Source organism: Lynx canadensis, chromosome C2 (genome assembly GCF_007474595.2).
Source record: "Lynx canadensis isolate LIC74 chromosome C2, mLynCan4.pri.v2, whole genome shotgun sequence".
NCBI lineage: Eukaryota > Metazoa > Chordata > Mammalia > Carnivora > Felidae > Lynx > Lynx canadensis.
Genome location: NC_044311.2, coordinates 5,997,301 through 6,020,399, shown reverse-complemented (window position 1 = coordinate 6,020,399; position 23,099 = coordinate 5,997,301). Strand labels below are relative to the sequence as shown.

The 23,099-nt window shown below is 42.7% G+C and overlaps 1 protein-coding gene across 2 annotated transcripts in view; it reads right to left on the bottom strand.

Moving 5' to 3' along the window:
- The window catches only part of DLEC1 (DLEC1 cilia and flagella associated protein), a 90,430-nt gene extending 67,661 nt beyond the window's left edge, over positions 1-22,769 (bottom strand). For both annotated transcript variants that reach the window (XM_030328403.1, XM_030328404.1), the window contains exons 1-2: positions 22,356-22,769; positions 21,213-21,363 (exon numbers count right to left, since the gene is read on the bottom strand). In XM_030328403.1, coding sequence (XP_030184263.1) covers positions 21,213-21,363; positions 22,356-22,754 — 550 coding nt within the window. In that variant the 5' untranslated portion in view covers positions 22,755-22,769. The remainder of the gene's footprint in view (positions 1-21,212; positions 21,364-22,355) is intronic.
- Positions 22,770-23,099: the final 330 nt, after the last annotated feature.

Below are 23,099 nucleotides of genomic sequence, written 5' to 3'. Positions count from 1 at the left end.
GACGCCATTTGACCCCTCCCGTGCATGCGCGTACACACATATACGTGAAACAACGATCCACCCCAGTAAACTAAGCAGCACCATCTATGGAGAATGGAGCTACTACACCAAGCCCCACCCAACTGGGCCAACTGTGCTCTAGAGGATCACCACAAATCTCTCTGCCTGCTAGTTTATGGCCTATAAAGTGCTTCATAGTTTGATTTCTAGGGGAAACTGGATGTAATTTCAATCATATTTCATGCTGTTTGCTGGCCCATCATTTCAAATTTTTTCCTTTTCTTATTCTTCAATACAGAAAGAGGAAAAAATTTATTTTTATTTACCATTTTCATAAAAAATATTTTTCTTAATTTTTCTCTACTATATTTTTACTTCTTTGTAAATTTTCCTAATTCTATTTTTACTTTCATCATTTCATTTTATTCTAGTTTATTGTATTCATTTTTAAAAATGTTTTTATTTATTTTTGGGAGAGAGAGAGACAGAGCATGCGCGGGGGGGTGGGGGGGGGGTAGAGAGAGGGAGATACAGAGTCCAAAGCAGGTTCCAGGCTCCAAGCTGTCAGCACAGAGCCCAACACAGGGCTCGAACCCACGAACTGTGAGATCATGACCTGAGCTGAAGTCGGATGCTCAACCGACTGAGCCACCCAGGCGCCCTTAATTGTAGTCATTTTTTTAAATTTTAAAATGATTTTTTTTCCTTTTTTTTCTCTTTTCTTTTCCTTTTTTGTCTATTCTATCGAGATTCTTTCAACAACCAGACCAAAACACACCTAGGATCTAGCATCCTTCATTTGATTTTTTTGTGTTGTTTTTAATTTCTTAATTTGTTTATTTATTTTATTTTATTAATTCTTTTTCTCCCTCAAAATGATGAAATGAAGGAATTCACTCCAAAAGAAAGAACAGGAAGATATGACAGCTTAATCAACAGAGATACAAGCAAGATGTCTGAACCAGAATTTAGAATCATGATAATAAGAATACTAGCTGGGGCTGAAAAAAGCATAGAATCCCTTTGTGTGGAGATAAAAGTGGTAAAATCTAGTCAGGAGGAAATTAAAAAATGTTATAACTGAGACGCACTCTCAAATGGATGCCATGACAGCAAGGATTGACGAAGCAGAGCAGTGAATCAGCGATATAGAGTATAAACTTTTGGAGAATAATGAAGCAGAAAAAAAAGAGGGAAACTGAGGCAAAAGAGCATGATATAAGAATTAGAGAACTCAGTGACTCATTAAAAATGAATAAAATCTGACTCATAGGGGTCCCAGAAGATGAAGAGAGAGAAAAACGGGTAGAAGTTTTATGTGAGCAAATCACAGTGGAAATCTTTCCTAACCTGAGGAATGACAAAGACATCAAAATCCAGGAAACACAGAGACATCCAATTAGATTCAACAAAAACCAACCTTCAACAAGACACATCATAGTCAAATTCATAAAATACACAGACAAGGAAAGAATCATGAAAGCAGCAAGGGGAAAAAAGTCCTTAGTCTACAAGGAAAGACGGATCAGGTTTGCAGCAGACCTATGCACAGAAACACGGCAGGCCAGAAAGGAGTGGCAGGATATATTCAATGTGGAAAATTGGAAAAATAGGCAGCCAAGAATTCTTTATCCAGCAAGGCTGTCATTCAAAATAGAAGGAGAGATAAAAAGTTTCCCAGACAAAAACTAAAAGAGTTCATGACCACTAAATCAGCCCTGCAAGAAACTCTAGGGGGGTACTCTCTGAGGGGAGAAAAGATGGAAAACAACAAAAACAAAAAAAGACCAAAACCAACAAAGACTAGAAAGGACCAGAGAACACCACCAGAAACTCCAACTCTACAGGCAACATAATGGCAATAAATTCATATCTTTCAGTATTCATTCTAAATGTCAATGGACTAAATGCTCTAATCAAAAGATATAGGGTAACAGAAGGGATAAGAAAACAAGATGCATCTATATGCTGTTTACAGAAGACCCATTTTAGACCTAAAGTCACCTTCAGGTTGAAAGTAAGGGGATGGAGAACCATCTATCATGCTAATCATTGCCAAAAGAAAGCCAGAGGAGATATACTTATGTCAGACAGTCTAGATTTTACAATAAAGACTGTAACAAGAGATGAAGAAGGGCATTATATTATAACTAAGGGGTCTATCCACCAAGAAGATCTAACAATTATAAACATTTATGCTCCAACATGAGAGCACCCAAATATATAAGTCAATTAATTACAAACATACAGAAACCCATTGATAATAATACCATAATAGTAGGGGACTTCAACATCCCCACTTACGGCAAATGGACAGATCATCTGAACAGGAAATCAACAAGGAAACAATGGCTTTGAATGACACACTGGACTGGATGGACTTAACAGATATAGTCAGAACATTTGATTCTAAAGAAGAATACACATTCTTCTCGAGTGCACATGGAACATTCTCCAGAATAGATCACATACGTGGAACATAAATCAGTCCTCAACAAGTACAAAAAGAACAAGATTATACTGTGCATATTTTCAGACCACAAAGCTATGAAACGCAAAATCAACCACAAGAAAAAATTTGTTAAGACAACAAACACTTGGTGACTAAAGGACATCCTACTAAAGAATGAACGGTCTAACCAAGAAGTTAAAGAGGAAATTAAAAAGTACACGGAAGCCAATGAAAATGATAACACCACAGCCCCAAAACTCTGTGATGCAGCAAAAGTGGTCGTAAGAGGGAAGTATATAGCAATACAGGCCTTCCTAAAGAAGGAAGAAAGATCTCAGATACACAACCTAACCTTACACCTTAAAGTGATGGAAAAAGAACAGCAAATAAAACCCCAAACCAGCAAAACAGGGGAAATAATAAAGATTAGAGCAGAAATCAATGCTATTGAATCCAAAAAACACACAAACAAACAAACAAAACAGTAGAACAGATCAATGAAACCAGGAGCTGGTTCTTTGAAAGAAATAACAAAATTGATAAACCCCTAGCCAATTTGATCAAAAAGAAAAAGGAAAGGACCCAAATAGATAAAATCACGAATGAAAGAGGAGAGATCACAACCAACACTGCAGAGATACAAACAATAATAAGAGAATATTATGAGCAATTATATGCCAATAAATTGGGCAATCTGGAAGAAATGGACAAATGCCTAGAAACATATAAACTACCAAAACTGAAACAAAGAGAAATAGAAAATTTGAATGACCTATAACCAGTAAAGAAATCAAATTCGTAATAAAAAATCTCCAAAAAAAAACAAAAAACAAACAAACAAACAAACAAAAAAACAAGACTCCAGGGCCAGATGGATTTCCAGGGGAATTCTACCAAACATTTAAAGAACAGTTAATACCTATTCTTATGAAGCTGTTCCAAAAAATAGAAATGGAAGGAAAACTTCCAAACTCATTCTATGAAGCCAGCATTACCTTGACTCCAAAACCAGACAAAAACCCCACTAAAAAGAACTACAGACCAGTTTCCCTGATGAACATGGATGTAAAAATCCTCAATAAGATACTAGCCAACCAAATCCAACAATACATTAAAAGAATTATTCACCATGACCAAGTGGGATTTATATCTGGGATGCAGGGCTGGTTCAATATCCACACATCAATCAGTGTGATTCTTCACATCAATAAAAGGAAGGACAAGAACCACATGATCCTCTCAATAGATGCAGAGAACGCATTTGACAAAATACAGCACCTTTCTTGATAAAAAACCCGCAAGAAAGTAAGGATAGAAGGATCATATTTCAAGATCTTGAAAGACCCAATGCTAATCTCATCCTCAATGAGGAAAAACTGAGAACTTCACCCTAAGTTCAGGAACGTGACAGGGATGTCCACCCTCGCCACTATTATTCAACATAGCACTGAAGTCCTAGCTTCAGCAATCAGAAAACACAAAGGAATAAAAGGCATCGAAATGGGCAAGGAGGAAGTCAAACTTTCACTCTTTGCATATAACATGATACTCTATATGGAAAACCCAAAAGATTCCACAAAAAAACTGCTAGAACTGATGCATGAGGTCAGCAAAGTCGCAGGATATAGAATCAATGCACAGAAATCGGTTGCATTTCTATACAATTGTAAAGCAATAGAAAGAGAAATCAAGGAATCAATCCCATTTACAATCACACCAAAAACCATAAAATATCTAGGAATAAACCTAGTCAAAGAGGTGAAAAATCTATACACTGAAAACTATAGAAAGCTTGTGAAAGAAATTGAAGAAGACACACACACACACACACACACACACACACACGGAAAAATATTCCATACTCATGGATTGGAAGAACAAATATTGTTAAAATGTAGACACTACCCAAAGCAATCTACATATTCAATGCAATCCCGATCAAAGTAACACCAGCATTCTTCACAGAGCTAGAACAAACAATCCTAAAATTTGTATGGAACCAGAAAAGACCCCGAAGAGCCAAAGCAATCTTGAAAAAGAAAAGTGAAGCTGGAGGCATCACAATCCCGGATTTCAAGATGTATTACAAAGCTGTAATCATCAAGACAGCATGGTGCTGGCACAAAAACAGACACTCAGGTCAATGGAACAGAATACAGAACCCAGAAATGGACCCACAAATGTATGGCCAACTAACCTTTGACAAAGCAGGAAAGAACATCCAAATGGTGCTGGGAAAACCGTACAGCAAATGCATTAGAATCAACCTGGACCCCTTTCTTATACCATACCCCAAAATAAACTCAATATGGATGAAAGACCTAAATGTAAGACAGGAAGTCATCAAAATCCTAGAGGGGAAAGCAGGCAAAAACCTCTTTGACCTCAGGGGCAGCAACTTCTTTCTCAACACGTCTCTGGAGGCATGGGAAACAAAAGCAAAAGTGATCTATCGGTATCTCATCAAGATAAAAAGCTTCTGCACAGCGAAGGAAACAATCAGCAAAACTAAAAAGCAACCTATAGAATGGGAGAAGATATTTGCAAATGACATATCAGATAAAGGGTTAGTATCCAAAATCTATAAAGAACTTATCAAACTCAACACCCAATAAACAAATAATCCAGTGAAGAAATGGGCAAAAGACATGAATAGACACTTGTCTGGAGAAGACATCCAGATGGCCAACAGACACATGAAAAAATGCTCAACATCATTCATCATCTGGGAAATACAAACCAAAACCACAATGAGGTACCACCTCACAGCAGTCAGAATGGCTAACATTAACAACTCAGGCAACAACAGATGTTCGTGAGGATGTGGAGAAAGAGGATCTCTTTTGCACTGCTGATGGGAATGCAAACTGGTGCAGCCACTCTGGAAAACAGTATTTAGGTTCCTCAAAAAAGTTATAAATAGAACTACCCTATGACGCAGCAATTGCAGTACTAGGTATTTATCCCAGGGATACAGGTGTGCTGTTTCGAAGGGGCACTTGCACCCCAATGTTTATAGCAGCACTATCGACAATAGCCAAAGTATGGAAAGAGCCCAAATGTCCGTCGACAGATGAGTGGATAAAGAAGATGTGGTGTATGTGTGTGTGTGTGTGTATGTGCGCACGCACACACACACACACACACACACACACACAATGGAGTATTAGCTATCAAAAAGAATAAAATCTTGCCATTTGCAATGACGTGGATGGAGCTAGAGAGAATAATGCTAACCAAATCATATCAGTCAGAGAAGGACAAATACCATATGATTTCACTCATGTGTGGAATTTAAGATACAAAACAGATGAACATAAGGGAAGGGAAGCAAAAATAATATAAAAACAAGAAGGGGAACAAAACATAAGAGACTCATAAATACAGAGAACAAACTGAGGGTTGCTGGAGGGGTTGTGGGGGGGGATGGGCTGAATAGGCAAGGGGCACTAAGGAAGACACTTGTTGGGATGAGCACTAGGTGTTATACATAGGGATGAATCACTGGAATCTACTGAAATCATGATTGCACTATATGCTAACTTGGATGTAAATTTACAAATTAATTAATTAATTACATTTTTAAAAATATCCATGGTTGATGATCCAAGGAAGAGTGGTAGAGACACGTTATTTAGATGTATCAAGAAGAATCAAAGCTGAAAATGGCCACCTTTGGCAAGTGGACTGTGGTTGGGAGAGGTGGCACGGAGGATTTTTTTTTTTAGAGCATTTTTAGGTTCTTAGCAAAATTGAGAACAAAGATGTCCCATATACTCCCTGCCCCCACACACGCACAGCCTCCTGCATTATTAACGTCCCCACACTAGAGTGGTATGTGTGTTACAATTGACGATCCCACACTGACACATCATTTTCACATAAAGTCCTTGGTTTACATTACAATTCACTCTTGGTGGTGTGTATCTAAGGGTTTGGACAAATTTATAATGTCATGCATGGGGGATGGCTTTTTATATTTCATCCGAAGCTTCTCTAAACCATTTGAGTTTTTAAAATCATGTATATTAAGAGTTTGATTAAAAAATAAGGAATAAGTAAGATGAGTGGAAGACTCAGAAGTCTTCAAAGTTTGTTGTTTACTGCATTAACCAACATGGTGCCTGTAACTAGCCTTGCCCTTTGGAGTTTCCCTATAACCCAGGATATAGGTGAGACAAGTGAAAAATATGTGTTTCTCCCATGATATCTGTTAATTTAGGAGTTTCAAGATTTTGCTTAGTTACTGTTATAATCAGGGTTCAATGACGAGAACAGAAATCACTCTCTGTAGATCATATAAAGAGCTAAATGTAGGGGATGATGGAAAGGGAGACAGAATGTCAGGGAAGCTATTGCTACCAACTTCGGCCAGCAGCACTGAGGTAGGGAGTTCTCAAGAAGTTATCTGGAAGCTGCTGTGAAATTCACAGCTGCTCAGTTATCTGCCTGCTACTGCTTCTGGAGAACAGTGACCTCCCCTTCCAAAACTCGCCCAAATCTCTCATGAGCGACCTAACCTGGAAACCTCAGGGAAAGGTGCATTCTGGGAAACGTGGTCCTTGGCCTCTCCTGTGCAATAGAGACCTCAGCAGAGGGTGGTGGGAATGCCAAGTTCTGTTCCATCCCAGTTCCCAACGACTTTGGTATTGGCCTATTTGAAATATTAAAAGATAAAACTTCCATACAAAGGGCAGGGGGTGTGTGGGATGGAGACGTATCCTCTTCTCTTCTGATACCATTCCCTCCACGGTCCTCCCCCAGGTTGTGGGCAGTTAGGTGTTATGTCTGCAGAAGCAGGGGGCAGTTCATTTGTCAGATCTTTGGAAAGTCTCTCTCCATGTCTGGCCTGGATTATGTACCAGGTGAGCCTTGGAAAACCCTGCACTGGCCTCGTGACCATCCTCCACCACCTGGGAAGAGTGGGCTGCCTACACCGACCCTATACTCTTGAGCATGGCTCTGTTCCATTCCCTGAGAGATAATGTGGGCAATTTACCAGCAAGGGAAGGGAATGGAAGCACAAGATGTTCTGATCCTCTCTCCGCCTCCCCTCCCCGACTGGAGAATTTACATGTTTTTCACCTTGTGACATTTAGCAAATAGAGAAAGGCTGCCTCTGTGCCTAAAAAAGAAAGGTTTCAGGGTAATGTCATCATCATCAATCACCGAAGTTATGAAAAAGGTTTGGGGCACCTGGGTGGCTTAGCTGGTTGAGCATGTCTTAACTTCAGCTCAGGTCACAATTCCAGGGTCATGGGACTGAGCCCCAAGTCAGGCTCTGCATTGAGCGTGGAGCCTGCACCTGCTTATGATTTCCTCTCCCCACCCCCCCCCTCCCCCGCCCCCTGCCTCTGCCCCTCTCTCCCCAACTCACACACTCTCTAAAACAAAAAAAAGTTCCTGGGTCACCTCATGCTCCTCCATTCCCCCCAAACTGCCACCCAGAAGCAGGAACCAGAGGGATGTCCATGGAACTGGATTAAGATCTTTACTTCTGCTACTTTTGAAATAAAAAAAAGAGAAACGTTACCAGCGGAAGGCTGAGAAACCAGAGCAGATAATGTCTGATTACAACTATATTATCTTGGGTAAAAAATAAAAATGAAGGTCATTGAAAAACTCCCCTGAGGTTGCTCAGTTCTCAGTGTTTTATTTCACTTTCACTTAAAAACAACCAAACATTTCATCCCCCTTGATCTCTAGCCAGAAGAATCCCACCAAGACAGGAAGAGCATCGGACTTCTGGGGCTCAGGGGACATCAGGCAACCGATAATACCTCCTGAGAATCTGCTACCAATAATCTCTGCCAAGTCCACGGTGGAGGGAGGGGTGCTGGCAGCTACACAACTCTGCTGTGGGGTGGGGGGCACAGGACGAGATACAGAATGTGCATCGAGTGTTCACTCTCCACTGGGCTGGGCCTCAGAGGTGGCAGGCCTGACCAAGGTTAGGGCCTCATACCCAGGGCCACGCCTTGAGGGAAGGCATCTACACCTGTGGGACACCAGGCCTGCTCTGGTCACCAATCCTTCCTCCTCCTCCTGATAGAAGCTGAGCTCTGACAGCAGACTCACTCAAGTTCAAATGTGGGCCCCAGTACTTCTGAGTTGTGGGAATTTAGGGAAGTTATTTGACCCTTTCTCTCAGTTTAGTTCCTGTAGCTATAAACTGGAGAGGAAACCTACTTCGCAGGGTTGTCGGAAGGATTCAGCGGGATAACCTAGGCAATGCATCTTACACAGCATCTGGTCCCTAGGAAGACCCCGTAAGTCTAATGCCTTTCTAAGCCACTCTCTTCCACCTCTCCCTCCCTCTGAGCCACAGATATGCGGTCTCCCAACCCTAAAAGCACAGTCCCTTCTTCCTACTGCACCAGAAAGTGATGATTTTCAGGGATGCAGGAGGATAGATCAAAGTCTTTGGGGACAATAAAGGGAACCAGGCCTCCTTGGAGAAATGGCTGATTGCAGGTCCGGGGCAAGAAGATAAAGCCTGGAACATCTAACCATTCTAGAAAATAAGGAAGTTATCAAAGACAACTGCTATTGTATCAAAAGAGTTAGGAGGGAACTTGAAAAAGCTCCAATAGGCCCAAGATGGGACAATGTGAGCATTAATAAAGATAATAAATACAACTGTAGTTATGAAATCCACAATTTCATAATGATACTAAAAATCAACCAACACACCTCATTAGTCACTTTTGGAAATGCTCGGGGAACCAACTCGTTATTTTAAAAACTGGAAGGAATTAATCCTGCCCATCAATGATAATCATAGTAGTTGCTGAAAAGCTTCCCCATGGAGTAGAAGTACCCCATACCATTAGCGTGTCATTATAATTTACAGCCCCTAATGAGATAATGGATCCAGGAAAAGGTTGCCAGCATCATGAAGAGAGAGACATCAGATATCAAGTGCCTCCCGAAGGCAGCACACAGCAAGACCTATGAAGTAGTCTTGCCCTTTCGCCCACAAAATAATCGAACCTAGGCCTCATGAAGTCTCTAGAACTACTCACTCAATTGCAGGAAATACAGGAACCAGGAGACCAGGTTAAATGACACCACAATATTGAAATCAGCAAAATCAAGACGACGGACAAGTCTACAGGAAAACAACCCAATTTCTTTAACAAAGAAATTGATCAAAGAGAGTGTTGCCATCGAGGTGGCTGTCTGAGAAAAAGGTTCTCAGTGAATGCTGGCGGGTGTGGTGATGGAGCTTTGAGGAGGAAGGAGAATCGGTGAAATCTGACCGTACCTCTCCACGAATACTCATCAGCTGTAGTTTAACTTGGAGAATTTAATCGGGAAAACCACAACAGATGCCAGCTTGACCAGGTGGTCCAGGTTACCATCACCTGTGCCTTCTGACGGCTGCAGTGAGAAGAGCACCGCACGCCTACTGTTGGTGTTGCCAAGAGGGAGTCTGAATCCGGCCACAAGGAAACATGAGAGCCACAGAATGAAAGGCCGGCCAAGAACGTCAGGAGAGGAATCTGAGACGGCCAGAAGCCATCTCCCCCCTTAGACAAGAGCTGCACTGGCAGAAGCAGCCTAAAGTAACTGTTCTGGAACGCTGGAGTCTACAGAAGACTTGGAACTTCTGGGGAAGACTTGGAGGTAAACAGCGGCTAACTTCAACTCAGCAGAGCGGCAGCTACCCAGCCACCATCCCACCCCCATGGCAAACATCTGTGCGTGCATTCCTGGTGCAACTTGCACAGTTTGCGGGAGCCTGGGTGAGCAAAGAGGGCTCCATCTTCCAAATACCAGGTATCTGTGCTCTGATTTCACATTACTGCTTCTGATCACAAAGGTGCCTACAAAGAGGCCAGCGGCCATTGCGGTGGGCCCTCCTCCACAGCTGCAAGCCCCTCCTCCTACAGAAGTGACTTCTAGGCAATTTAAAGGGCTGGTGCCTTTTTCCTCCCATTCATCTTCCTTTTTCCCCTTTTGGGAACCAGATATTAAGGACTAGGACATTCAAGGGGCACCTGGGTGGCTTAGTTGGTTAAGTGGCCCACTTTGGCTCAGGTCATGATCTTGCGGTTCATGAGTTTGAGCCCTGGGTCAGGCTCTGTGCTGACTGGTCAGAGCCTGGAGCCTGCTTCAGATTCTGTGTCTCCCTCTTTCTCTGACCCTCCCCCACTTGCATTCTGTCTCTTTCTGGAAAGTTAATAAACATTTAAAAATGTTTTTAATAAAAAAAGACTAGGACATTCAAAAACAACTGCAGATGAGGACAAAATTAGAACTTGACTGCACACGTCCGGGGAAAGGCTGAGAAAAGACCTGAGAAGACCTTAAGTTTATACCTCAGGCTGACCCTTGGCACAGACAGCCTACAACAATTTTTTAAAAAGCAAAAACAATAAACAAAAATGACAAGTTCTAGAGAAGGACGAAAGTCTGATTTCTACAGTTAGCACATTATTAGATTCAAATATCCAGTTTTCAACAATAACAAATCACAAGAGGGATACCTGGGTGGCTCAGTCAGAGAGCACGTGACTCTTGATCTCATGGTAGAGTTGGGTGTAGAGTTTAGTTTAAAAGAAAAAAATCACAAGACATACAAAGAAATAAGAGGGTGTGGCCCATTCAAAGGAAATCAATCAACCAACAGAAACTGTCCCTGAAAAAGACCTGATTACAGATATACTAGACAAAGACTATAAAACAACAGTCTTAAGATGCTCACAGAATGACAGGAAGATGTGGAGAAAGTCAAGAAGGTGATGTATGAACAAAATGTAAATATCAATAAGGACAATGAAAACCTAAAAAGAAACCAGAAAGAAATGTTGAAGCTGAAAAGTACCATAACTAGAAATGAAAAATTCACTATCAAAGAGATTCAAAGTCAGATTTGAGCAGGTAGAAGAATCAATGACATTGAAATAGGACAATGGAAATGATCAAGTCTGAGGAACAGAATGGAAAGAGTGAAGAAAAGTGAACAGAGCCTGGGGGACCCATGGGACAGCATCAAGCCGACCCACACACACATGTGGGAATCCCAGAAGAGGGAAGAGAAAGGGGCAGAGAGAATATCTGAAGAAATAATGGCTGAAAACTTCCCAAATGGGATGAAATACATGAATGTAAACATCCAAGCAGCTCAGTGAACTGTAAGTAAGATGAACTCAGAGACTCACAACAAAACACACTAATCAAGCTTTGAAAGACACAAAGAGATTCTTCACAGCAGGAGAGCCACTCAGCACATATAAGGACCCTCAGTAAGGTTGTCAGCAGATCTCCAAGAATTTTGGAGGCCAGAAGGCAGTGGGACAATGTGTTCAAAGTGCTAAAAGGAGAAAACTGTCAACTAAAAGTCCCGTATCTGATAAAACCGTCCTTCAAAAGTAAGTAAGAAATGAAGACATTCACAGATAAACAAAAGCTGAGGGAGTCTGTTACCATGAGACCTGCCTGCAAGAAATGCTGACAGAGTCCTGCAAGGTGAAAGGAAAGGACACTAGACAGTAACCTGAAGCTGTATGGAGAAATAAAGATCTCAGAAAAAGAAAAAAAAGGTAAATGCATGGGAAATCATGGAAGGTTTCTACATGATTTAAGAGATTATTATTTAAAGGGAAAAAAACAAGTATTAGTCTAAAAGCTGGTATTATAGTAGCTTCAGTTTATAACTTGAAGCCTTGTTTTCTACATCATTGAAAGAAACTAATGCATTTTTTAAAGTTTATTTATTTTGAGAGAGAGTGTGCGAAAGCAAGGGGAAGGGTGGGGCAGAGAGAGAGGGAGAGAGAGAATCCCAAGCAGGCTCCTTGCTGTCAGCCCAATGCAGGGCTCGATTTCATGAACATGAGATCATGACTGAGCTGAAATCAAGAGTCAGATGCTCAATGGACTGAGACACCCAGGAAACCCAAGAAACGAATGCATTTAAAAGAACTGTTAGGGGGCGCCTGGGTGGTGCAGTCGGTTAAGCGTCCGACTTCAGCCAGGTCACGATCTCGCGGTCTGTGAGTTCGAGCCCCGCGTCGGGCTCTGGGCTGATGGCTCAGAGCCTGGAGCCTGTTTCCGATTCTGTGTCTCCCTCTCTCTCTGCCCCTCGCCCGTTCATGCTCTGTCTCTCTCTGTCCCAAAAATAAATAAACGTTGAAAAAAAAAATTAAAAAAAAAAAAAAAAAAGAACTGTTAGTTTATGGTTCTGGGCACACAATGGGTAAAGATGTAATTTTGTGACTTCAGCAACCTAACAGGGTGGAGACAGAACCGTAAAGAAGCAGAACTTTTGTAGGTTATTGAAGTTAAGCTGGTATAAATTCAAATTAGAGTGTTGTAACTTTAGGTTGTTAAATGTAATCCCTATGGTAACCACAAAGAAACTAGTTGTAGAATATACACAAAAGAAATTAGAAAGGAATTTAAACATTACACATACACACACACACACACACACACACACACACTCACACAGACCCAACACAAAAGAAAACAGTAATGTGGCAAATAAGAGACAGAAGATCTATAAGGCATATAGAAAAAAATAACAAAATGACAGAAATCCCTCCTTATTAGTAATTACTTTAAATGTACATAGATTAAACTCCCCAGTCAAAAGACAGTTTGGAAGAATGAATAAAAAGACATGATCCAACTACATGCTGTCTATAATGGACTCACTTTATTTTTTAAAATTTTTTTAACTTTTATTTATTTTTGAGAGACAGAGAGAGAGAAAGAGAGAGAGTGAGCAGGGGAAGGGCAGAGAGAGAGGGAGACACAATCTGAAGCAGGCTCTAGGCTGTGAGCTGTCAGCAGAGAGCCTGTCGCAGGGCTCAAACCCACGAACTGTGAGATCATGACCTGAGCCGAAGTCGGACGCTTCATCAACTGAGTATAATGCACTCACTTTAGATGCAAGACACAAATAGAATGTAAGTGAAAGGATGCAAAAAGATATTCCATGCAAATAGTAAACAAAAGTATAGCATTCCATGCAAAAGCACCTAAGGGGTAGCTATTCTAATATCAGACAAAATAGGTTTTAAATCAAAAGGTCACAAGACACAAAGAGGGACAGGGGTGCCTGAGTGGCTCAGTTGGTTAAGCATCTGACTCTTGATTTCAGCTCAGGTCATCATCTCATGGTCGTGGGTTCAAGCCCCGCATCGAGCCCCACGTCAATCTCTGCACTGAGCATGGAGCCTGCTTGGGATTCTCTCTCTCCCTCTCTCTCTGCCTCTCCCCCGCACTCTCTCCCTCTCAAAAATAAACATTTTTTAAAAAGACACAAAGAAAGGCATTATATATTAATAAAAGGTTCAGTATGACAAGAAGATATAACAACTATAAACATTTACACACTTAAATACAGGCCATCAAAATAATGAAGCAAAAATTGACAGAATTGAGGGGAGAAATAGACAGTTCTACAACATTAGTTGGACACTTCAGTACCCCATTTGCAATAATAGATAGAAAAACAAGACAGAAGATGAGTAAGGAAACAGAGGATGTGAAGAACACAACAGACCAACGAGATCTAACAGTACGCTCCCCAACGACAGCCATTTATTTACATGTTCTTCTCCAGTGCACATTAGACCTTCCCCAGACCACACATAAAGCCACAAATTGAATTTCAATAGATTTTAAAAGATAGATATCATACAGAGTATCTTCTCTGACAACAATGGGATGAAGTTAGAAATCAGGGACAGAGGAAACTGGAAAATTCACTAAACTGTGGGACTTAAACCACACATTTGTAAACAACAAATGGATCAAAGAAGAAACCACAATGGAATTAGAAAATACTTAGGGACAGACAATGAAAGTGAAAATACAACATACCCAACTTATAGGACACAGTGAAAGTAGTGCTAAGGAGAAAATTTATAGCTATAAGCACATTTAAAAAAAAAAAAAAAGAAAGAAAGATCTGGGGTGCCTGGATGGCTCAGTCGGTTAAGTGTCTCACTCTTGATTTTGGCTCAGCTCATGATCCCAGAGTTGTGGATCGAGCCCCGTGTTGGGCTCCGTTCTGAGCATGGAACCTGCTTAAGATTCTCCCTCTCTCTCTCTTTCTCTCTCTCTCTCTGCCCCTCTCCCCAACTTGCTCTTTCTCTCTAAAAATAAACAAGGAAATACGAAAAAATTAAGAAAGATCTCAAGTCAACAACCTAACTTTAGAACTTAAGAAAGCAAAAAAAAATTTTTTTTAAGAACTTAAGGAACTAGAAAAACAAACTAAACCCAAAGCTAGATGAAGGAAATAACAAAGATTAGAGCATAAATAGAGAACAGAAAAACAACAGAGAAAATCAACTGAACCTAAAAGTTGGTTCTTCAGAAAAATCAACAAGACTGACAAAACTCTAGCTAGATCAAATAAGAAAAAGAGAAGACTCAACTGACTCAAGTCAGACATGAAAATGGGATGTTACTACTGATTCCACAGGGGGGAAAAAAGGATTATAAGAGTACTAGGAACAATTCTATCCCCCAGAAATTGAATAACATAGATAAAGTGGACAAATTCCTAGAAACAGGAAACTTACAAGGACAAAATCCCAAAGAAATCTACTCAGGAATAGAGAATCTGAATTGACTTATAACTAGCAAGGAGATTAAATCAGCAGTCAAAAATCTGCCAACAAGGGGCACCTGGGTGGCTCAGCTGGTTAAGCGTCTGACTTTGGCCCAGGTCATGATCTCACTATTCGTGAGTTTGAGCCTCATGTCAGGCTCTGTGCTGACAGCTCAGAGCCTGGAGCCCGCTTCAGATTCCATGTTTCCCTCTCTCTCTGCCCCTCTCCCACTCATACTCTGTGTCACTCTCTCTCTCAAAAATAAAGAAACATTAAAAAAAAAATTATTTTTAATCTCCCAACAAAAAAATGCCCTCCCTGCACCTGATGGTTTCACTGGTGAATTCTACCAAACATTTACAGAATTGAACATTAAAAAAAACCAAACATTTAAAAAAACTGAAGTTTTTTTTTAATGGAGTAGGAGGGAACACTTACTAACTCATTCAATGAAGCCAGCATTACCCTGATACCAAAGCCAGACAAAGACACCACAAGAAAACTTCAGACCAGTATCTCTTATTAACCTCAATGTAAAAGTCTTCAGCAAAATACTAGCAAATAGAATCCAGCAGCTTAGTGAATGGATCATATACGATGACCAAGTAAGACCTATTCCTAGGATGCAAGGTGGTTCAACATATGAAAAAACTTATCAGTGTAATACACCACATTAATGGAATGAAGGGGGAAAAATCACATGATCATCTCAACTGATACAGAAATAACATTAAACAAACTCAACACACTTTCATGATAAAAACACTAAAAAAACTAGGACTAGGAGGAAACCACCTCAACATGATAAAAGCCACAGATGGAAAACCAGTAGCAAACATCATACTCAATGGTAAAAGACTGAAAGCTTTTCCTCGAAGGTCAGGAACAAGGCAAGGGGCAAGGATACCTGCTTTCACCATTTCTAGTCAACACAGCGCTGGTAGTTCTAACCACAGCAATTAGGCAAGAAAAAAAAAAGGCATCCAAATTGGAAAGGAAGAAGCAAAAGTATCTGTTTGCAGATGATCTGACCTTATATGTAGAAAACCATAAAGGCTCCACAAAAAACTGTTAGAATATATGAATTCAGCAAAGTAGCGGGACACAAAATCAACATGCAAAAATCAGTTGCATTTCTATCCACTAACAGTGAATGATCTGAAAAGGAAATTATGGAAACAATTCCATTTAAGATAGCATCAGAGGGGCACCTGGGTGGCTCAGTCGGTTAAGCAGCCAACTCCGACTTTGGCTCAGGTCATGATCTCACAGTCCGTGGGTTCGAGCCCCGCGTCCGGCTCTGTGCTGACAGCTCAGAGCTTGGAGCCTGTTTCAGATTCTGTGTCTCCCTCTCTCTGACCCTCCCCTGTTCATGCTCTGTCTCTTCCTGTCTCAAAAATAAATACAACGTTTAAAAAAAATTTTTTAAAAAAGATAGCATCAGAAAGAATACCTAAAAGTTAATTGAAAAGGTGAAAGACTTGTACAATAAAAAGTACAAAACACTGCTGAAAGAAATTAAAGATGACGTAAATAGAAGGAAACACATTCCTTGCTAATGGATTAGAAGATTTAATACTAAAATGTCAATACCACCCAAAGTGATCTACAGATTCAGTGCAATCCCTACCAAAATACCAAGGATGTGTTTTGCAGAAATAGAAAAACCCATCCCAAAATTCATATTGAACCTCAAGGAACCCCCAATAGCCAAAACAACCCTGAAAGAGAATGAACAGAACTGGAAGATTCACGCTTCCTGATTTAAAAACTTACTGCAAAGCTATAGTAATCAAAATAATATGGCACTGACATAAAGACAGACATAGAAACAAATGGAATAGAATAAAAAGCCCAGAAATAAACCCTCATATCTATGGTCAAATGATTTTTGACAAGGATGCCAATACCATTCAATGAGGAAAGAACAAGCTTTTCAACAAATGATGCTGGGGAAAGTGGATATCCTTATGCGAAAGAATGAAGTTGGACTCTTATCTAACACCATATAAAACATCCTATCAAAGTTAATCAGGGGCACCTGGGTGGCTCAGTCAGTTGAGCGTCCGACTCCTGGTTTTGGCTCGGGTCATGGCCTCACAGCTTGTGGGTTCGAGCCCCACTTGCTTGGGATTTTCTGTTTCTCCCCTCTCTCTGCTCCTCCCCCTGGCTCATGTGTGCATGCTGACTCTTGCCCACTCAGGTGCAAACTCTCTCTCCCTCTCTCAAAATAAATCAATAAACTTAAAAAGAAAGTTAAAGACCTTTGTCTTTCTCTTTCTGACTTCTTCGACTTAGCATTATACCCTCTAGGTCTACCCATGTTGTTGCAAATGGCAAGATCCATACTTTTTTATGGCTGAGTAATATTCCGTTGTGTGTATGTACCGTATCTTCTTTATCCGTTCATCTATTGATGGACACTTGGGTGCTTCCATATCTTGGCTATCGTAAACAATGCTACGATAAGCATATGATTTCCCTCATATGTAGAATTTCAGAAACGAGACACATGAACGAAGAAAATAAGAGACAAATTAAAAACTCTTAAATATGAAGAACTCGTGGTTGCCAAATGGGGGGTGGGGGGATGGGTGAAATAAAGGGGGTTAAGAGTACACTTATAAGTGACAGTAAGTGTCACTGCATCTCTTGGTCTGACTTCATGCCACAGGGAGTTAACATAATTTCACCGCTTCTAGCTCAAGAACTTAATGAGGCACCTATAATGTTACCCAACAGGAAACTATCTGCCTCTTGGGATAGGTATTTTGTTGTGTGAAACGGTCTCAACACTGCAGGATGTCTCAGCATCCCTGACCTGCCAAGTACTGAAAGACAGAAACACAACCCACCCCCTTCACTGGAACATCAAAGATGCTTCCAAACTTTTCTGCATGCCCGCTAGGAGAATGGCACGCCCCAAGGTTAGGACTACTGAATGTGAACACAGAACCTGCTCTAAATGCAGTTTACCCTTCCCTACCTCCGAAAACTCAAATGTCTATCTTCCCTTATTTGGCTGGAGTATCAGCCACTCTGAGAGTATAAATTCTATTTGGACTAAAAGGACTCCACCACTTACTGGCTAGGTGACCTTGAACAAGGTAGCTAAACTTACAAAGCTTAGTTTCTTTCTCTTTTTTTAAAATTTTTGTAATGTTTATTTAGTTTTGAGATAGAGAGAGACAGAGCATGAGCGGGGAAGGGGCAGAGAGAGGGGGAGACAAAGAATCCGAAGCAGGCTCCAGGCTCTGAGCTGTCAGCACAGAGCCTGACGCGGGGCTTGACCTCACAGACCGCGAGATCGTGACCTGAGCCGAAGTCGGACGCTTAACCGACTGAGCCACCCAGGCGCCCCTACGGAACCTCAGTTTCATCTATGAAACGGGGAGGAGGCTTACTTAAGTCAGGGGAGTTAGCTCTAGCGCGGAAGCAAGAGTTCCTTCCTGAGCTTCCCCCCACCCCCGCACGAAATATAAGTCTTGGCTATTTTGGAATATCTTGTACATTAAGATCCCTTGATAGTTTATAGAAGCTAGTTCCAAGAAGCACAAAATTTTATTCAGAGCAAATAAAGCCGACTCACTTAAAAACAAAAACAAGTATGCTTATTGTGACGAGCATGGAGTAACGTACAGAATTGCCGAATCGTCATACCGCACACCTGAAGCTAATAGAACACTGTATGTTAATTGGACTTCAATTAGAATTTTAATCAAAGGCCTAAATGTAAGACCTAAAACAGTAAGACTCTTAGAATATAGGGCAAACACTTCACAGCACTGGATTGGACGATGGTTTCTTGGATATGACACCAAAGGCACAGGCAACAATTTAAAAAATGACGGGGGCACCTGGGTGGCTCAGGGAGTTGAGCGTCGGACTCCAGCTCAGGTCATGATCTCAAAGTCCCAATTCCTGAGTCTGAGCTCCGCATCAGACTCTCTGCTGTCAGCACAGGACCCACTTTGAATCCTCTGTCCCCAACTCGTTCTGCCCCTCCCCCACTCGTTCTCCTCTCTCTCTCTCTCTCTCTCTCGCACACAAATTAACATTTGAAAAAATTTTTTTAATAAAAATGATTTTAAAAATGGCTTCAAAAAAATGGCTTCCATGGGCATTTCTCCAAAGAAGATATATAAATGGCCAGTCGGTACATGAAAAGAGGCTCAACATCACTAATTTGCAGGGAGATGCAGATCAAAACTACCATACCACCTCACACTCATTAGAATGGCTACTATCACAAAAACCAGAAAATAACACGTGTTGGTGAGAATGTAGAGAAATGGGAATCCGGGTGCACTGTTGGTGGGGATGTAAAAATGATATAACCGCTGTGGGAAACAGTATGGCGGTTCCTTCAAAAAATTAAAAGTGGGATTGACATATGACCCAGAAATTCCACTTTTGGGTATATACCCCCAACAGAATCAAAAGCAGGGTCTCAAAGAGCTATTTGTACGCCCTTGTTCATAGCAGCTTTATTCATGATAGCCAAAATGTGGAGGCAACCCAAGTCTCCATCAACGGACGAATGGATTAGCAAAAATGTGGTCTATACATACAATAGAATACTATTCAGTCTTAAAAGGGAAGGAAATTCTGACATATGCTATGACACGGGTGAAGCCTGAGGACATTGTGCTAAGTGAAATAAGCCAGTCACAAAAAAGACAAATACCATATGATTTTACTTATATGAGGTACTTAGAGTAGTCTAAACTATAAAGGCAGAAAGTAGAATGGTGATTGCCAGGGGCTGGGGTAAGGGGAATGGGAAACTATTGTCTAATGGGTACAGATTTTTAGTTTTGAAAAATGAAAAGAGTTCAAACTTAAAAAAAAAAAAACTACATATATAAACAAAGGGGCACCAGAGTGGCTCAGATGGTTAAGCATCTGACTCTTGATTTTTGACTCAGGTTATGATCTCATGGTTCATGAGTTAGAGCCCCAAGTTGGGCTCTGCACTGAGAGCACGAAGCCTGCTTGGGATTCTCTCTCTCTCTTTCTGCCCCACCCCTCCCCCACTCATGCTTTCTCGCTCTCTCAAAATAAATAAATATACTTAAAAAAAAAAACTATGAAAAGAGCTCTGGGGGCATATGGGTGGCTCAGCTGGTTAAGTGTCCAACTCTTAGGCTCAGGTCATGATCTCACAGTTTGTGATCAAGCCCCAACTCGGCTCTGCACTGACAGCATGGAGCCTGCTTGGGATTCTCACTCTCCCTTACTCTCTGCCCCTCCCCTGCTTGCTCGCTCTCTCTTTCAAAATAAATAAACATTAAAAAAAGGAATTCTGGAGATGCAGGGTGGTAATGGTCGTACAACATTATGTATGTGCTTACTATCTCTGAACTGTACTCTTAGAAATAGGTAAGATGGCAAATTTTAGGTGTATTTTACCACAATAAAAAAACTGGGGGGGGGGAACAGCTGTCAAGAACATGAAAGGCAATTATGGAATGATAAAGTCACAGGAATAAAAGGCACAACATAAGGAATGCAGTCAATGATGCCGTAATAGCGACGTATGGGGACGGATGATAGCTATACTTCTGCTGAGCACAATATAGACATGTCCAGTCACTAAGTCGTACATGTGAAACTGATGTAACATCGTGTTACAACTGCACTTGGCTAAAAAAATTTTTTAATGGTCATTTATTTCTGAGAGAGAGAGAGAGAGAGGGGGGGGGGAGGGGCAGAGAGAGAGGGAGACACAGACCTTGAATCAGGCTCCAGGCTCTGAGCTGTCAGCACAGAGCAGGACGCAGGGCTCGAACCCATGAACTGTGAGATCACGACCTGAGCTGAAGTCGAACGCTTAACCGACTGAGCCACCCAGGCGCGCCCCACAACTAAAAGAGTCCTGGACCAGAGAAGAGAAAAAGCCACCGTGGGTCAGCTGGTGAAACCTGGATGGGATCTGTGAATTGGAGGTTAATGTTGCACAAATGCTGATTTCTAGGCTTGGAGGGTGGTATGCTGGTGGTGTAGGGGGCAGTCTCTGTTTGGGAGACGTGCATGCTAGAGCGTTCTGTGGTACTGAAACATCACATCTGCCATTTGCTCTCCAAACATTCAGAAGAAAGCTAGAAAGCAGACAGTGGAGCAAACGCGGTCACGTATTAACAACAGGGGAATCCGGTGAGGGGCATGTGGGAGTTCTTTACACACACCTGGAGGCATCTTGATGAAGGTCTCCTGGGCATGCACATCGGCCTGTTGCATGATGCGTTCTTTCTCTGCAAGAGCTCGTGCACGGCCCTGAATGATATGTCTCTCCAACATTTCAATTTCATCCAGCCGCTGCTTGTAGAGCTCCCGAACCTGACGGGTAGACCATCAAACGCACAGAAATCTGGTGAGATCACAGAGCTTTACTCACCCTCCCCCCAGCATCAGGCTTCCTGGGAAACCCAGAGCAGTCACAGAACTATGGAGACCATCTGGTCCAACCCAACAGGTGGGAAAACTGAGACCCACCGAGGGAAACGCCTTAAAGGTTTCACGGTCAAGTCAGGGAAAGAGCCGAGCCTGAAAGTCCGCCTCCTGCCTTCACGGCTGCCACGCAAACGCGGAAAAGGCACACACACCACCTGGGGTGGACAGAATTGTGCCAGGCAGGTGCCCCTTCAAGGAAGGACCTGCTACCTAGCAGCAGGGAGTGTAAGGAGCAGTCAGCCTCCAGCTGCCAGCCCCTTCACAGTTGACCTCTGCTGGTGGAACGTGCTCATCTGGGACTCCCTACAAGGGATTCCTCGGCAGTGCGGATCCAAGGCAGCTGCTTTCCTCCCTGTACAGAGGAGGAAGCAGGTGTGTTCTCATCTGTACAAGGGACTGGGCGTGCTTCCTCAAATCTGGACACGGAATGCCTAGGTTCCGACTGTGGTGTGTGACACAAACACAGGAAGCCCCAAAGGGGTGACTTTTAGCTTCACGATCTCCAGGGAACAATTATTCAGCTATCTGCCCCAGGCCTTTTATTTATACATGCAGCATGTAACTGTGCGTGTGCATGTAGAGAAATGACGATGAAGAGGTGCTCCAGACATAGGCTGTGTGTGTGTGTGTGTGTTTTACGTAAATGCGCGGAAAGCGCGTCCTTCCACTACACTGTCGAACGCACCGACGCACGGACTCTGCGCTTTCCCAGCGGCATCCCCAGGGCCTCGCCCCCGGCAGGTGCCGGCATTTGTCCAGCGGTTGAGTCCCGTGGGAACCCGCCTTTCTGGGGTTGCGCCCTGGGTCCCCCGCACTGTCCCCCGCCCCGTCCCGGGCGAGCACCGGCAGGGAGCGCGCGGGGCTCCGGGCCGCCTCACCCGCCGAAGCTCGTCCACGAATTCCTCGTGGCGCGCATCCTGGCTGCCGCGGGCCTTGATCAAGTTCGCGCTCAGGTCCTCGCCGATCACCTCGTTGGTGTACAAGCTGCGGAAGAGGCCGGTGAGCAAGTGCGAGATGTCTTGGGTGCGCAGCGAGGTGGGGCGCAGACGCAGCAGTGGCGGCTCGGGGAGCGGCCGGAGCGCGGCGGGCCCCGCGCGGCGGGCCCGGGCCCCAAAGCCGTAGTGAGAGGCCTCGGAGCAGTCGACCGAGGACAGACGGGTGGACTCGCTGGGGCTGCGGACCCGGGCCTGACGCGAGGCGGGCGTCCACGTCGCGCCCCCGAACGCGCAGGACCCGGACTCTGCAGACAGCCGCTCCCCTGCTCTCCCCGTCTCCATGGCAACTGAGACGCCGCTCACGCCTTGCCGCCCTTCCGCTTCCGGCCGCGCCTCTTCCGCTTTGCCTCCCTCTTCGCCGGTGCCTTCGGTGTCGTCACCGTTGTAAATATTCGCATCTTCTCTGTCGACCCTGTTAAAGTGAGCTTCGCGTGAGGCACCTGTGGGAACACAGTTCGCTGGCGCAGCCGGGTCGGTCTGGATGCAAAACCTGGTTCCTAACTACCTCTCTTCGTCCGTTCATTCTCTGATTTCTTAAGCAATTATTAATTCGCTCATTTAATATTTATGGTATAAAGAATGTATTTCAAGTCTGTGCTGGGAGCTGAAAATACCAAAGGAAGTAAG